The following is a 17,903-nucleotide window of genomic DNA, read 5'->3' on the forward strand; positions in this document are numbered from 1 at the left end:
AGTCAGTAAAGTGGAGGGAGACTTGCAAATGAGCAGAGCATTGCAATATCCTGATATATATATATATACATATACAGATGTACCTATATATATATATATATATATATACACACACACAAATATATATATAGAACTGTCCTGGTTTTCTTCCTGATCTTAATGAGCAAAGATGACTGGATGCCTTAACACAGCCCTCTCGAGCCATTTGACTGAGGAGCACTGTGCTCCACCCTTCTTCCTTTTTTCTCTCCTCATAATCAAGGTTTTTCTTTTCATATCACAGCAAACTCTCCTTTGCCTTTCTAGCACCTGCACAGTCTCGTAGTAAGCCGCAATGCACTTATTCAATCCTACCTTAAATGTCCTGTCTTTTATCTCCCAAGCTCACTATCTGGATAAGGTAGTGAAAGGTATGCTCTTCCTTCCTATTTTTCCTATTGTCTTTGTGTTTCTTTTTAAAAAATGCACCGTGAACATGCTGTGTTGAGGTTGCATCTCTTCCTCATTGTCACCACAGTGGTCTCTAATGTCTGGAAGGGTGAACTTTCCAGTCATTTAGGTAGGAAATACCTCTGTAAGTGCTGTGACCCTGTGTTAACATCGTATCAGTGTTCCTACCCATTCCCTTGTCCCTGCCCTCCCCTTCAAATCATCTCTCATCCTCACCCTTCCCACTCAAGTAAGGCAAGTCAGGAGAAAACAAGTGTCTGTGAATACAGCAGGAACCCTGTAGAGTGATGTATTTTAATTAAATGTCTATGGTCCATTTTGTAACACAGGTGAGTGCACTTTCTGTGTGGAGTCTTCATGTTTTTGATCCACAACTGCCAAGTCTTGCATGGGAACTTTCACTAATGATATATTGGGGTTTTTTTTTTTTTCCTAATACAAAAATGTTATGATCCAAAAACCTCTGTTTGCATAGATCTGCAAAATCTGTAGAAATTAGTGATGCTGCATTAATGTACACTACAACAAAATCCAACCTTATGCTCCTGTTTGTAAGTGTAAAGCAAGTCTAGGGCCCAGGACTTTCTTCAGCAAAGAAGAAAAGGAACTGAACTGTTACAGAACAGAGATCATCTGCTGTTTAAAAAAAAATCACATTTATTAATCAGAACAATGAGCTAAATTACTTCAGGAATTTTTAATAGAAACAGACAGTTCCACAATGCACTTAGCTTTTGAAGAATATTGAAATAGCATGCATATGGTTAAATACAACAATCTGACAATAAATATGATTGAGTTGGACTTAAATATTTTTCTACATGGCTGATTTGACACTAACAGCAACACAGTGTTGACACCACACAAGCATCATATGTTTGCTGGTTAAACAAACCAAAAAATCAGGTTGAACAAATCAATTTTTTTCCGTAGTATTATCCTTCTTTTCAGGTTATGAGTAATCAAAAAGAACAGCTGTGAGAGGCTGAGGATGAAGAGCAGATATGCTGAAATATTGACCCTGTGAACAGTTAAAATGAAGTCTTTGCTATATAGGGCTTGTGTGGTGTGACAAGAAACATGGTTGCCCTACTGACTTCACTTCTCTGGGCGAATTTACAATTAATGATTTTCTGTTTTTTTCCATTGAGGATTAAAGGCAGATTCAGATACAACTGCAAATAGGGAAAATCTTTGAACAGACGAATATTAATGATGAGGAAGTGTCCATAGTTTAAAGACTTCCATCTTCAGTGTAATGCAGCAACTGGTACTGTCCTTGGACCCCTCTTTGTAGATCAGTTGATTGTACAGTGGTAGTTAGTTTTCTCTCATTGCTTAGCACCAAACAAAACATGCTTGAATTTATTTAAATTCGGAGGAAAAAGTACATTCTCTTCCTTAGATCAGGAAAAGAGGGTCATTTGTTGTGCCCTTTTGAAGTAATCATGGTGGCATCCTCAGAGGAAGATATGGGCCATCACTAGGAGTGCGATCAGAACCTACTGAGAACCTACTGAGATGTTCCACATCTCAGTGTTTTGCATTTCGAAACCTCAGGACTCCTTTTTATCTCAACATACATTGGAGAAGGTTACATCAAAAAGTAACAGATAAGCATTGAGGGCATAGAAAAGATGAAAAATCAACCTGCAGAGCCTGGCAACGAACCTTCAGTACTGATTTGCCCATTCAGTGGCCCAGTTTTATTTAACTAAGTCTTCTGTAGCTGTCATTATTCTTCTAGGTAGCTTTTTGACTCACCTTTATGCCCAATAATGAAGACACATTATATTTAGTGAGTATTTCAGGGGGTAACAGGTTAAGCAACATACTAAGAATAAAAGATTGTCTCTTGCTATGCATAGCCTCTTTTGGAAAGATTAGCAGTAGCTGAAACATTAAAAGTACATGGTTTTTTACTTGGCTAACTGCATGGTGTGCATTTTTCAAAACTAAATTACTCATGCCCTTTTGGCTTTCTTAATTATTAACATCTTTCTGGTTGAAATTCCTTCCCAGTAATCCTCTGTTGTCAAAGGGTGAGCCTGATTTACTGCTGAATCTTTCCTACAGCTTTACAATAAACCAGTAAGTCAAAGATGTAGAATTGTTTCTAAATGGGAGGGCAAGTTTCAATAGCAAACATCAGCATAATTAAACCAAGAAACTCTAACTAGACTCAGAGTAGAGTCTTCTAAACTAAGGCCTAATTAACACTGGTAATGCTTAAAATGAGAAGAGGTGCCTATTATTTTAATAATAATTAAAAGAGGTGCTGATTTTAGAGAGAGCTTCTCCATCCAAAGTATCATTGGATCTGAAGGTACATCAGCGTAATTAATTTCTATTACTGAATATCAATTCTTATTCTTCAAAAATAATCATTAACCACATTAACGCTGTAGTGATGCATATATAAACAGCTAGTTTGAAATTTAAAGTTGCTGAACAACATTTGGATTCGGGGTGGCTGCAAGGTGTCTTCTTTGAGCTGCTCCTGAAGCATGAGAGCAAGTGAGAACCCAAGGTCTGACCAAAGCCAGTTCCCTCATGTGCACAGTTAAAAGTGTAGGAACTCTGGTCAATAACTTCTTAACCTTCCTGTTACAGGCTGCATCCGATTAAGGATTTCTGGATTCCCATCACCACAGAATATCATGGTGGTAGTTTCAGAGTTGAGTTGGTTTTGGGACGCTTTACCAAGCTTTCATAATTCACAGGGATCAGCTGATGCGTTACTCTTCACCTTTAGTCCTAGAGAAGCTTCTGTAGGTCTCTTAGGGGTTGTTGTTCTCTCAAGCTCCAGGTATTTGCATCTTCACCTGTTGCATTGAGCTGTGTCCTACTTGTCCCAGAGCTCAACCACTGTCTGTGGGACTTGCTAAGAACATCTGTCGGTGCTTTCCTACTGACAGTGAAGGAAGGATAATAAAATAGCCTTTTCTTCTAAGTCCAATTTCAAGTGGCAGTGAGGTTTGCCTTGAAGAAAAATACCAGTAAATGTTCCTTATAATTGGACTAATTAGAGAAGGCTTTAACTGTACAGATCATTAAGAGCAGATTATTTTACCAACAGTCTTAAAAATTGCAGGATAACTTCGGGTGACAATCTCCTTTGACTCTGGTACTCTTTGCTTGTCTGTTTCAAAATTAGCCCACTTTTTATATTGCTTCCCTGGTCTGTTCTCTCACTTGCATGGCAGACCTGACATCTTTGTAAATACCCTCCAGAATCTTTCAGCAGCACTTTCATGTGCTTAAGTTTGAAACTCATATAAAGGGTTTCCTCCCCCTTTTCCAAAAAAGCCCTATTCATGTATTTAATTCTCTTAGTCACCCAAATACAGCTAACACCACAAAACAGGAATAATGGATTATTAGTGACTTCTAGCTATGAGAAATCAGAGCTGCAAGATTATGGCGGTGTAAATCTCTGAGAATTAAGCCGTCCCGCTGTGTTGACATTCAGAAGCACTTCGGAAACAAGATGATCTCTTTGCTTTATTCCCCAGCATGGGGGAAAGGAGAGGATAAAGTTTATTTTGTACCATCTTTTCATCAAGTGCTTTGAAGTGCATTGTTTGTGGAGTGAGGAGTATTGTACCATCCTATCTCTGTAGTGTAAGTGATGGTCAAGTCTCTTTGCAGTGAACCGGTTCAGAAATGGCAGTACTTACAGGTCCATTCTCCTGGATCTATTGTCTTACGCATCTCTGTTGTCTTCTAACTTTCTGAAGGCCCAAGTCCTCTGACAGCTGCTGTTTAATTTTTTTTTTTCCGTATTAATGGTTTACTTTCTCTATACTTCTTAAAAATGTCTGCTCTCCCACCAAACCATGACACTGGAGGGGTTCAGTTTAATTCTCACAGCATTGAAACTTTGATGAAACTTTAATGTAATGGTAAACATCAGAAAACTTCTCTGTTCCTGTACTTGTGAAGAACCATTTATGTCATTAGGAAACAATTCTTTCTGGCTCCTTGGAAGAGCTTTGTCTACTAAGAACCAAGAATAACTCTCCATAGTGGGAAGGGACAAAATTTCTAGACTTAAAAGGTGCCAAGACAGTGGAGCATGAAATTACAGGTAGGAGTTACCCTACTTTAGGTATCTACAGATGCTTATGTCTCATCTGGTCACCCTGGGTTCCCATAGTGCTCAAGAGGAGGAATAGATATTTTGGGAAGGCATAATCTCATGAGATGCTCATTCTCTTCTATCTCTCCTCTCCTGACTGATGCTCTTCCTCTTCTTGTCCTCTTTCTGAAATGCTTGGCTTACTTTCCCTGTGTCTAGATCAAGAAGATTTCAGAGTAAATCCTGAAAGTCCATTCAAATAGTCTCAAGCACATTTCATATAGACAATGACTTGCACACAAAATTCAAACACATAGGGTTGAAAGGGGTCTCCTCAGTTAGAGTCTAGTCTTCTGCTGGCAAGGGCAGCCACATTGTGTAAAACTTGGTATGAATTTACCAAGCTCTATGGATAAATAACTGAGGAATCTTCTCCTTAATACTCCCAGAGGGAGACTGCTCCAGAACTTCATTCCTTTGATCCTGGCAATTGATTTTTTTCCTTTCTAATTTCCAGCCAGAATTTATTCATACTTGGTTTGTGTCCATTTGTTCTTGTGCTGGCATTATTCTCTTTACCTTAAATAGCTTTTAAGAAGTTTTCCTTTCTCAATGTTTATCTGTTCCATGAACTTGTGGAAAAAATCATAGTCTTTCAGCCACTATTGTGCTAGGAGAGACAAATCAAGCTCTTCTCATTTCCTCAGATGCCGAAGGTGCCTCATCCAAACTATATCATCTGTTTCCTGCCGCTCCAAATTCCCTTTTTCCTAAGCCTTGGAGAGTAGAGCGCATGCAGTTCTGTATGAGATCCTCATTTTTATAGCTACATTAGTTTTCCCTTACACTTCCCGGACACTTCTCACATGAGACCAGATCATGGTGTCTTCAGCTTCTCTTCATTCAAGTCTTTCTGGTTCTCACTTCACTCCTGTCCAGGTCAACACTACAGCACCTTTGTTCTGCCGAGTCTCTGCAAGTGTAGGATAGAAGAGAACTTTTCAACAAGGGTTTTAAAAGTGTCCAGGGAGTAAAAACAAGAGGTGTCCTCAGCGGTGGTGCACCAGCCAAGCTCTAATAGAGCCATACAGTATACACATAAAGCAAGATTTCTTCAGAGGTTTTTCATCTAGACAAATTAGAGCACCCACAGAGAAGCTGTGGATGTCCCATCCCTTGAAGTGTTCAAGGCCAGTTTGGATGGGGCTCTGAGCAACCTGGTTTAGTGGAAGGTGTCCCTGCCTATGGCAGGGAGATTGGAGCTGGATGACCATTAAGGTCCATTCCAGTCGAAACCATTCTATGATTCTATGATCCTATGATTTATGGAGAGGGGGGAAAACGTCCTATCTCTCCTGTCAGGATGGTCCCATCCAAACTGGATTTATGTACTCTAAAATGGGATTACCTACCTAGCTAAGTAATTTTAGGAGGTTATTTAATACACTTCTTCCTCTTTCATTCTCAAAATAGCTGAATGTTTTCAGCTTGTACTGAAAGTAAGTAAAGGGAACAAACATATAAATTAGCTGTAGAATGGAAAAAATCAGATTAAATGGTTAAAAGTTTGGCACTGTTGTAAGTAACTGCAGGCAGGATATTAAAATGGAGAATTTCAAGTAGCCTTGCCTATAAATAACTCTTCTGTAGTATATAAATACTAATATAGTGTATAAATACCAAAATACACAACAGCATGCTCACACATACACACACACATTTTTTGCCCCATCCCAGAATGCGCATTTTAAAAGACTGAAATGCAACAACTATGTTTGTAAATGAAAAATGTATTTAAGATCCTTTTAAAGGACTTTTCCTTACCACCTTTGTTCCTTTTTCCATTTGGTCCCTGTAAATCAGTCACTTGTTAAAAAACCAATCCTAGAAAATATTTGTTTTTTTCTGTTCACTGGGAAAGGTTCTGTGAACTTAAAAATCTCCCTGTGAAACAATTTTTTTGTTTTAAAGGCGTTTCTAAGCCCCATTTCCCCAGTGCAGGACACACTATTACATGGGTTGCTCTAGATGGGGTCCCACCTCTGCCTTGGGGAGACACTCACATCGTAAGGTCAAACAGGTGTCAAGACAACACACACCTCTTCACTGTCCTTTAGGACAGGATAGGTCTGTGTCATTCACATGGGTTCACAAACCTGTCTTGCAAAGCTGAGAGCCTGAAAAAACTCAAACTATGTGGCAGGATTGCACAATACACACAGAGAAAGCATTAAAGCAAGGCTCAGGAAGACTGAATTGTGTCCCTGGTGTAATCAGTCCTGCTGAGTGACCTTCACAGTCACTTCAGTCTCTTGTACTTCAGTTTCCTAAGCTGTTAAGTGTCTCTTATATTTCTGACAGTTTAGTGGTAAAGATTTTTGAGCTCTGGAGGTAAAAAGCCCCCAGAAGGGTATAAACTAAGCAGCCTCCCTCACACCACGCCTTACTGTGGAAATTACTCTATTTTCTTGAAGGAGTGGGATGAGGGGGAAGTACAAAAATCTCAGCAGCAGGTCATCAAATGAGAAAATCAAACCCTAGTGAGCAGACTGGGAGGTTGGTGTTCATCCTCCCTAACTAATTTTTATCACCTATAAAATGCCTGCTTCTGTGCTGGGCTCTCTCTAGTCACTGGGGAGAAATGGGTGTTTCCAGAGCATGCTTCAGCTCATCACCATGAGCATCAAGCCTGCATGAGGAGACTTCTGCCCTGGGACAGTCTGTCTCTCTGCTTAGTACAGAGAGTTGAAGGTATCTCAGTTATAGATTAATTTGAACTGGATGAGATTAATCCCTCCCAAAATTACTACAGTAAAGGAACTGTATGTCCTCTAAATATTTTCTGCTTTTCCCTTTCCAGCTGGTTTTTTACCAGTCTGAGATGTCACTATTACTGAAAGCCAGCTGCTTTATCCTGCTGGGTGCTGGGAACTTGAACCCCAAATGCAATTTAGGTAACCCCAAGTACTGGTCTTATATGGCAAATGTTTTGATAGGCTCAAAGGGCAATATGCTGCCTTGCTTTTACAATCAATGAAGCAGGAATATCTCAGTGTCCCCCTGAAACTCACCATTTCCTCAGTGCAGTGAGTGAGGTTGTGCTGTGAGGACCTCCTGGGAGAGCCAGAAGCAGCTGCCCATTGAGTGGTCACCACCATCCTGACACCAAAGCAGGTTCATTCCAGGTGGGAAGGCACCAAGTGGGAGTGGAGAAATAGACTGAAGGCAAAGGGGAAAAAGGAGTTTAATGAGGCCCTTTCCAGGCTGTGTTGCTTTGTGTTTTGAGTGTGTTTGAACGTGTGGCTGTTTGCCTTGCAGAGGGATGCCCTGGCTTGTGCAACGGCAATGGCAGATGCACTCTGGACATGAACGGCTGGCACTGTGTCTGCCAGCTGGGCTGGAGAGGAGCAGGCTGTGACACTTCCATGGAGACGGCATGTGGCGATGGGAAAGACAACGATGGAGGTAGGACATGAGCACGTGTGATATGTCAGGCTTCACAGAGCCTATAAACCTCTCACAGTGAACAGTCATCTGGGCTTGATTCTGCAGGGCAGATTGTTTTTTGACAGCTGGTGGAGAACAGACAGCGAAATCTGCCAGGCTGACTCAGCCAGAGTGGATTGGAATTCAAATTAAATGAGTTTGGATCTGGGGTGCCAGGGCTGAAGAGGGACATTTGTTTATCTTCAAATCACGTCCATATAGCAGAGAGCAGGCAGAGGCTGTGCACCTGTCCAATCCCTCCACCCCAGCCGAGTGGCTCAGCAGTGACACGATGGGACCACCTCAGACCGTGAACATCCCTGACTCTTCAGACTTTGCCCTCACTGCCTGGGGCTTTCATCTAGACTCTTCAGTCGGTCACTTGGAATGGATATTCTGCAGAAACTTAGAGGCTTGGGTGACTGATCCCCATGCCCACAAGCCATCCAATCCCTCTCGAACCATGTTTTATTGATTACTGTTCCGTATGTAATGATGTCAGGCATGTGAATAATAGCTCTGTGTAATGCAAGCTTAATATTCAGAGTTATCTCATTACAAAGGAAACTGTGGTGCAGTGTGAACGTTTGAATTAGAGAGCAGGAGATGAGATATTAAATTTAAGGCATAAGGGAGACTGCATAATTTGTTTTGTTGTCACTCAGCAAAAGGCTTTGTAAACCACAAGTCTGGGCCAGGGCCCAGACTGTGAAGTAGAGACTGCATTTTGCAAGCCTCTGTTTCAGCATATTCACAAGAACAGTACAGTTAAAAAAAAATTATAGCCAAGCCAAGACTGTGATTATCTGCTCCACAGCAACTAGGATTCTGATTGAATATTTAAAATACTTCTGCACATCTGGCATCGCAAATGGACCAAATTATCCCTTTAGAAAAGATGGAAAATTGGACAACCATACAAAGAGTACACACTATGAAACAAAGATGGCTTTTTGCCTCATATGGAACTGAATATCACTGTACTTAGCTTTCCTATTTGCAGCTGACACAGGGCAGCAATGAAGTTCATCACATCAGATGTGTAAAAATACAATAAATAGACACAAGGGTAGTCCCAGTTTCCATGGAAGAAAATAACCAGCAAAAACCCTGTGAAGTTTTTAGAAAGAGGGAAAGAGTAATCCAGCATAATATACAATGTATATCACAACACTATGATATCACAGAGAGCATGACCAGACTCTGAGCATCTCTTCATATCTTCTGGTTCAAGGGTTAACCTTGTTACCTGGGTTACCCTCACCTTGAAACGAGTTGCCTTGCAAGCCTGCAGGACAGCAGATGGAGATGGGAGACACAAAAGGCATTGACAGGTTTACAAGTTAGTGCACATCAACTGCTAGCTTGCATTTGGTGAACTTGTGTGGAGCAGTGGTGTGCACAGCAAGAACAGAGCAATTGATAGATTGTAACTTATTGCCTAGTGACAGCTTATTCATGTGTCAGGGCCCACAAAGGAGTGTTGACTTTACTCTTGGTACACTCAAAAAAAAATGCATGTACGTGGTGTGCATTACAGATTACAGATAATCTGTCATACACTATGCCTTTGATTTGGCTGTGTTCTCTCTGCTAAGGGCTCTCCTCAGCTGGGAAGTGAAATAGTGGAATGCATTTACTTTATTAACTTTCTTTTTATATGTTTTAATGGATCATTTGTATTTGTGAGCTCAAGTCTAAAATTTCAACCCTTGAGATGTAGGAGCTTCAGCAGTGGTGAGGCACTCCTGCTTTGAAGCCTTAGTCCTTTTTTTGGCACAAGGATTCAAATATAGGTACAAGGACTCATGAAGAAAGGCTGATGGTCTGCCTGTTTGCTAGATGTTATGCTGATTTCTACAGCAAGTGAAAGTGTTTGTAGAATATCATAGCATAATTCAGGTTGGAAGGGACCTCCAGCAGTTTTAAGTTCAACCCCCTACTCAAGGCAATACTGATTACATCAGGTTGCTCAAGGCTGTGTCCAGTCAGCTCTTGAACACCTCCAAGGATGGAGATTTCACCTCTGGACAGCCTGCTCCAGTACATGACCATCCATATAGTAAATGTTTTTCTCCTTGTACCTAATTATAATTTTCCATGCGCCAGCTTAATGTCTGTTGCCTTTTGTCCAGCGCCATCTGAGACATCCGAGAGTACCCCAGCCGACTTCTGGCTTCCCCTTCACAATAACTTGTGTGTCTGGTAGAGCATATATATATATTTCATGTGTGACAGTTCCCTTTGGATTTCTCAGATATCCAGCGGCTGCTCAGATCACACTGGGCATCTGTGTTCCACAGAACTGAGCCCATTCACCACAGACATACCTTGAGAAGCTGCTGTGCTTTGAAGAGCACTGAAGAAATGCATGCCTGAGGCCTCTCCAAAAAACATATAGTGTGTGGATGAGCACTGTGGTTTCTCCCTCTTTTGGGATTCTGTCACATACACTGGAGTGGTGTATGCTCAGGGCTGGAGAAAGGTGGTTTATTTTGGTTCTCTGGGAAGGATCGAAGTGTGGAATTTGCACATGAATGTTGGCAATGGAGGTAGAAGTCCTTTCATGAAGCTTTAGAAGTCAAACAACTGACCTGGTCAAAATGGGTACCATGAGTGGTGAGAAAGAGGTTAGTGGGGCTGTTCACAGTACGGGGGGGGGGGTGGGGGGGGGGGGATGTTCCCTCTGCCTGAGCTCATTGGAGACCCGGTTCCTGCACTGTGGTGTCAAGTGACTGCTAATCAAAATCTCTGCAGCCGGAAATTCCTCAGGATAATGGGAGCTGTAGTCAGAAACTTTTTCATCAGCTCCCAGCCTAATCATACCCTGAGGGAGACGGGTGCTAAATTACAGGGTGTGTTCACCTCTTAAATCTGGAGGCTGTTCAGATAAACAATAACAAGCTGAGCAGGAGTCACTCAGAGAGAGACCTGGTGAAATGTAATCTTTGTTCAGGCTAGTAAAAAGTTGTCTCTGAGTGCAGTCTCTCCACACAAAAGTATCATTTGTCAAAGCTATCACTTAGGTTTCACACCCAGGTCCACTTTGTTTACACTTTTAAACACCAAGCCCATCAACTTGAAAGAAGCTGTAGTGAGTAACGGAGAGCTGGTGATCATCCAGTATCAGTTAAGGAAAAACAGTGCAATGACAGAGCTGTAACAGTCTGGGTAAAAGGCCAAGATTTTGTACATTTGACCTAAGAGGCCACCTGTATTACAACAAACAGGAAGTCTTTCTTTAAAACAAGATGAGAAAAGTGGTTATTGCCTCAGTTCAGCAGAAAATAACCACTCTAATTCATGGCTGCAAAACAGTCACTACTTGAGAGTAGGTGTGACAGGTAGTACCTTCATGTCTCACCCCACCCTGAGTGCTCTGTCATGTACTTGAAGAATAAGAAGTTTGAAAGTTAAAAAATCAAGGAAATTATCTTCTGTGACAAGTCCTAAATGTGGAGTTAATGGCATTTGACAGTATCTTGAGAAGAGTCTGGTACTCCATAGGCTAAATATGGGCTCTGTTGCATTGGTAGACTCCTGTGTTAGGAACAGAGTGTACAGGAAAAGTTGAGGGGAAGAGAGAATATTCTTAACTTAATCTCATGAATATGCTACTGAACAGCAAAGCTGTGTTACCCATCCTTGTTCTGGAGAAATTATCTAACTGTTGAGAGCCAGAGTTGTCCACTTCTCCATTTCAATGTCTTCACATGAAGTCAAGATCAGACTGAGACGAAATCATGAGAGGACTACAGATGTTAAATTAAATTGCTCATTTGGTCTAAAAGTTCAACAGAGTAACTTCACTTGAGGGCCTTTCTTACTGTTTGGGGCTTTTCCAGAGTAGCCAGGTCTTCCAGGTGGGGTAAAGCTTGCTGGTTCTCCAGCAATTGGAACCGACCCATCCTTCATTTCCTGCTTTGAACAATTCCAGCTCCTGAACAGATGCTGAACTCTGTCAAACGTGAATGTACTTTACTTGTGAAAGGCAAGAGTCTTTCTCATATGAAAAATACATCTGAAATGACAATGTTCACAATATTATCTAAACCTTCATATTAATTAGAGGTTTCTGTTCAGTTGTCTGCTGTTCTCTACTGCCTCTTCCCAATTTAAACACTTCCAAAGGCTTGTGTTAGTGATTATTGCAGGATAACTTATAGATAGATAGATAGAGAGATAGAGAGATAGATAGATAGATAGATAGATAGATAGATGGATGGATAGCCTTCCCAGTCAAATAAGGCTGGCCTCTTGTAACATATATTGCACACCATTACATAAAAGTATAGAAACTTCATTTTTCTTAGCTGTCATCTGGTCAACGATCTTCCTTTGGGACTGAGGAAAATCCTGTTTTCTTTTTCTGCGAGGATTGTGTTAGCGAAGCTGCTGCCCCTCAGTTTGTGTCTCATTTAGCCTAGGACAAACAGAGAGTTTCAATATACCCATGGCCCCATTTTGACTTTGCAAGTTCAGTCTGTGCTCCACCAGATGTTTCCCAAAGGCTAGCAGGTGGAGCAGTTTGTATGGTTTCCTTCCCTTTATCCTCCTGGACAAGTACAACTAAAGGTTGCCTTAGTGTCCCAGCCCTGGAGCACTGAGCAGGTCAGAGCCACCAAGCCCCTGCACACAGGATTTTTGCCTTTTCTTGCAGCCCTTATTTCTGCCACGAGAAACCAACTCTCACTTCAGGGAAGTGTAATTCAGGAATGGCTTCTCTGAGGCAAATCAGTGCTATTTGTTTAACTGTACCATAGCCCATTGGCAACTCTACAGTGTCTTGCCCCACTCAAGGATCAGGTTGTGCTTGTAGTAAGGTGGAGACTTACATAATGCTTTGGAACAGCAGCATTTCAAATCTTTGGCAAAAGAAATTTTGGCACGGCACACTGGCCTTCTCATCACCCGTGTGTTCACTGTCTGTCCACCACATGCCAGAGTGTTAGAGAGCTGGCAGGAGTCTGCACTGATCTTTGCAGTGCATAGGATTACACCTGAGGGTAGTCTCAGGGTTGTAAAGGGAATGGCAAAGAATCCAGGAGAACCCCAGAATGCAAACCTTTTTCTTTGCAAATGCTTGAACTGCAGACAAGGTGGTGGGGTGCTTTCTGATACTGTCTTTTTTCTTTTTGCCCTCATGCCGCAAGGCTTTAATAGCATGAGAAGATTGTCTCCTGGGCATGGTGTGTGAGCTGTCTGCTTCCTCAAAACCATAAAAAGTTATGCAATAATATGCTGGCTACATTTGTGGAGAGAAGTATTGAAATCTGAATGCACCTGGGAAAACAGCCATCATAAATTAGCATTTACCATCACAGATAGATCCAGTCAAACAGGGTCATCTTGGAGGAACCACAAAGCACTGCTAAAAGGATGAGAAAGTCTGCTGTACCTGAAAGATTGGGTAACTGGCATAATTTGTTAGAAATCACCCAGCTTCTCCTCCTCTGTTTCACAGTGGCTGTTAATTGACTTCTCCTCATGTAAAATGACCAGTTCACATTGTCAGGTTTCAGCTCTTTGCTGATTTTCTGTTGGATGGTAACACATGGGTGTCACCTGCTGCTGGCTATTGGCAGCAGAGCTAGCAGTAAGGCAGTGTGAATCCAGGTATTCCAGCATCCAGGAGCAGGTGTTGATTGTGCTGTTGGAGAGGATGATGTGTTGTGAACTGGGGATCTTGCAGTTCCTTGTCTTGACACCTTGGGAGAGCTCCTGGTACTTTCCAGTAGTCCTTAATGAAACGCCTTTGATTAGTAGATTCAGAAAGAAACTATGAAAGTTCTCTCTGTGTTGAAGAAAACCTACCACTGTCTGCTGAAATGAGGGAGCTAACTTATGGGAATGAGGCACTGCTGGTGCATAAGATGTAACAGAAGGTGACATGAACCAGCTTCAGAAAAAAACAATTGGACACATTTCACAAAGCATTTCTGCACCTTAAAAGGTGCTTAAACAGAGTTAGAGCAACAATGTTTAAAGCAGAAATTCAGGAAAGCTCTACCAGACCTGCTTTAGCATCTGAGGCAAACTGTTGCAACCTCTGTGGAGCAGAAAGTCCTCTTAAAATAATAAGTTTTGCACTGACTGTGCTCAACAGGCATGAAGTGCATGGCCACTTTCTTCTTGACCAGGATTTGAGAAACGCGCCAATATCTGAGTTATCTGAGACCACTTTCCAGGCAATCTCAGATGATTACTCAAATTGGCTTGGATTCAGTCAGAATATGTTAGGGTGAACTTTTCAGCTGTAGCTTAACACTTGCAGCACTTGCCAGGAAAGTGAGAGACCTTGGTGACAAGGATCTCTCAGCTGCTGAGGGTGTGAAACCACTGTTCCCACAAAAAACTGCTAAGCTCTGAGTCCTTCTTGCTCAGAGGAATCACTTTTGAGAGGTGCTTTGGCTCTTGAAAGAGGCAGTTCAGGTACACTATTGCATGACGATCGATCAGGTTAAGCAGCTTGTACTTACTGCCCTGTCCAAATGCTGATCACAGAGTCATAGAATGCCCTGAGTTGGAGAGGGCTCACAAGGATCATCGAGTCCCAACTCCTGGCCCTGCACTGGGCAGCCCCAACTCTGTCAGGCTTGGTGCTGTGACCACTTCCCTGGGGAGCCTGTTCCAGTGCCCAACCATCCTCTGGGTGAAGAACCTTTTTCTAGTATCCAACCTAAAGCTCCCCCAACCCAGCTTCATGCCATTTCCTCAAGTCCTGTCACTGATCACCACAGAGCAGAGATCAGTGCCTGCTCCTCCTCTTCCCTTTCAGAGGAAGCTTCAGAATATAATGAGGTCTCACATCAGTCTCCTCCTGGCTGAACAAGCCAAGTGACCTCAGCCACATCTCATATGGCTTCCCATCCAGAGCCTTCACATTCCTCACAGCCCTCCTTTGGACACTGTCTAATGGCTTAATATCTTTCTTATCTTGTGGTGCCCAAAATTTCACACAGCCCTCGAGGTGAGGCCGCCCCAGGGCAGAGCAGAGCAGAGCAGGACAATCCCCTCCCTAGCCCAGCTGGCAGTGCTGTGCCTGATGCACTCTAGGACACCGTTAGTCTCTCCTAAGCTAGGAAAGGCCCTCACTTGCCTTGCTCAGCTTCATGATATTCCCCCAAATCCTAGGTTGCCTGGTTTCTGTGCTGCTTTGCCGGCTGTTAAAAATCTGCCTGGAGAAAGGAAGAAGCCCGTGAAGCCAGCTGCATCAACTGTATTCTCCAGAGCAATGATGAGCTGGGGGATGCTGAGAACTTGTAGATTCTAAGCACATTATTATAGCTCTGGTTTATGCCAGATAGTGGTGATTATCATGTGTTTTCTGTCATTTCCTCCTTCCACTTCCCTTCTTTTTCTATTCAGATGGGGTTTTTTTAACAATAATGTAGCTCTGGATTAGGAGGAATATTTTGCAGAGTATTTCTGTAGTGACTAGCCCTGCAGAGGCTCTGCACAGGAGTCCAAGGAGTTTTGTAATTCAAATACGTGACTGCTATTACATATGACTGTTTTCAAACTGGCAAACAAGTGCTGAACACTTAGAGAAAGATGTGAGGGCAATTCCTTTCCCAGGCAGCCAGCCATCTAATTTAGACAGGATACAACCAGTGAGAAGCTTATTCAGGTGAAATCAAAACAGAGCAGATGAGATAGAAGGAGCAAAGAGAATATCAATATCTAGCATGGTCACAGGGGGCTTACAGTCACATTGCCATTGTTCCTTACTGTTGTGTTTTGTTTCCCTTTGACTCCGTACAGGGAAGCCAAAAGCTACAACTCTTGATGAATAAGTAAAATTTCTCTCTGCAAAGTACTGGAGTAAAACCCATTTATTCCCCAATTGAGGTAAATTGAGTGTTGGTCCTCAACTCAGGCCAGAACATCATTATTCCTCAGTAAACATTTATCAGCACAAACATTCACGTGAACAATAACTTTTTTTGTGCAAAAGTACTGAGCCATTCCTTTAGAGCCTTCCTCTAAACCAGAGTTTAGACTAGAACTGATAGGGTAAAACCTGATTTGCTCAAGGGCAAGACTAAGACTTTGTTATCTTTACCTTTGAGCATTTGCATTTAAATCCTTTCCCATCTGAACTCTCCCAGTAATTCATCCAAAAGCATCACAGGACAAGACAGTGTCCCCACAAAAAGTGATAATGTTGCCTGATGAATGGCACAGAAAGAGAACTGAAAGGTAAGAACTGGATGAGGTGAGGGAAACAGTTATTTGTATAATCAGTGCATTTTATTCTTTTGTTGCCAGTGGAAGTACTCCCATGGGAGACAATGGGGCTTTATTATTTTTACCTCCTAGTTTTGCTTTGCCTAGTACAGTTTCTCACAGAGGCTCATCCCACTGCAGTGAGTGACAAAAAGCATCATGGTCTTTAGCAGGAGCAATCCCAGAGTTTGTCATGTATGCTCTCCCAGATTCACCCTAATCAGGCTCCTTAAGCTCACCTCCCTCTGCGTGCCTGGCTGGCTGGGGCTCCCAGTGTGCACCACGGTTCACAGAAAGCTCTCTGTGTACAAACAGGTCCATCCCTACCCATGGCCTGCCTGTTCCAGCCTGACACTTGACACGCAGCACCTGTCAGAGTCTGCTTAAACACATAATAACACCTCTGGCTGCAGGTTATTTGCATTCTGTTGGTGATGTTAGCATGACGGATTTTTGTTGCAGCATCCATAACTCTGTAGAAATACTCAATTATTCAGTCTCAACGAGCTAAGACACTGCCCATTAAATCAGCCAACACAATTGTAGGGCTATGAAAAGTCACAGCTAATTTGAAATTTTATTAGCTGTCAGCCGATCTTGTTCGCTGCTGAAACAGTGTCTCAAAATCAGCCCTTTGCGTCTGTACAAAGCTCTAATCCTTGACACCTTCTTGGTGCTGTGTGGCAGTGAGTGAGGAACCTGATTGCAAAGGAGGAATCAGACTGCTGTGGGATTTGTGAGCTCTTTGCAGCCATCAAGTGCAGCAATAGCTCAAGGAATGCCAGGACAGTAGGTAGCCCCATTGCTGCTGAAGAGTATTTTGCAGGAGTTTCAAAATTTCTCGTTGGTTTGGGTGGATGTATTTTTTTGCATGCATCACATGGACAAATACCATAAAGGACATGATTTTCAGAAAGTGGTGGGTCACAAGCAGTGTTTGAAAGCCAAGTAATTTTAGCTCCTCTTAAATTTGGCATCCAGGTGACTATTTGTGGAAGGCAGTTATGATACGGAGTATCTCGTGAAATTCCTGAGTGAGGTCAGCATCTCCATCTGTTGTCATTATCTAATGTAGCTGTCTGGGTAGTCATAGTGAGTGTTTAAAGTCAGTCAGTATCAGGTGCTTTCCAACTGGTATTATGCAAATATTATACTTGTTAGGCCAAGGTCCTGCTCCAAGAAGACACAGATACCTTTGGAATTCAGCCCCTTCCATGAAACAGTGCTCCCATGGAGAAAAAGCTGAACATACATTGCAGATGCAAAACTTTAATGAGAATTGTGGTTATTTCATTGGGTTGTGCTGACACTTCAGAGCCCTTTGGGACTGGAACAGATGTTTTGTGAACAGAAAATAAAAAGACAGTCTCTACTCCCAGGGAGTTTGCAGTCTAAAGCAGTATTTTGAAGAGCTCACTAATGGGATTGGTGGATTTGCAATCTTTAAGGGAGTCAGAGCATCATTCTAAAAAAAAAAATTGCAACTTCACCCACAAAATACAAGCTAGATGAGCCATCCCAAAGTGAAACTCACTCTCTAGTGATATACAGAGCACAGATTATCTGATAAAAATGGTCTTGGTCCCCTAAAATATATTGTTGGCTGAATAAATTGTAGCTGCTTTATCCTCTGGCAGAAAAGGAAGGGTTTCTGCTG

At 42.2% G+C, this 17,903-nt stretch overlaps 1 protein-coding gene across 12 annotated transcripts in view; it reads left to right on the forward strand.

The window, feature by feature from the left end:
* The window catches only part of TENM4 (teneurin transmembrane protein 4), a 928,417-nt gene that overhangs the window by 806,930 nt on the left and 103,584 nt on the right, over positions 1-17,903 (forward strand). For 8 of the 12 annotated variants that reach the window (XM_042024146.1, XM_042024143.1, XM_042024148.1 and 5 more), the window contains 2 exons: positions 384-410; positions 7,850-7,996. In XM_042024146.1, the coding sequence (XP_041880080.1) occupies positions 384-410; positions 7,850-7,996 (174 nt within the window). The remainder of the gene's footprint in view (positions 1-383; positions 411-7,849; positions 7,997-17,903) is intronic. The other 4 variants (XM_042024149.1, XM_042024152.1, XM_042024150.1 and 1 more) reach the window with 1 other exon arrangement.

The sequence above is a fragment of the Corvus kubaryi genome, unplaced genomic scaffold (genome assembly GCF_017639235.1).
Source record: "Corvus kubaryi isolate FWS band 111438036 unplaced genomic scaffold, C.kubaryi_AGA036_p1.0 37260, whole genome shotgun sequence".
In the NCBI taxonomy this organism is placed as follows: domain Eukaryota; kingdom Metazoa; phylum Chordata; class Aves; order Passeriformes; family Corvidae; genus Corvus; species Corvus kubaryi.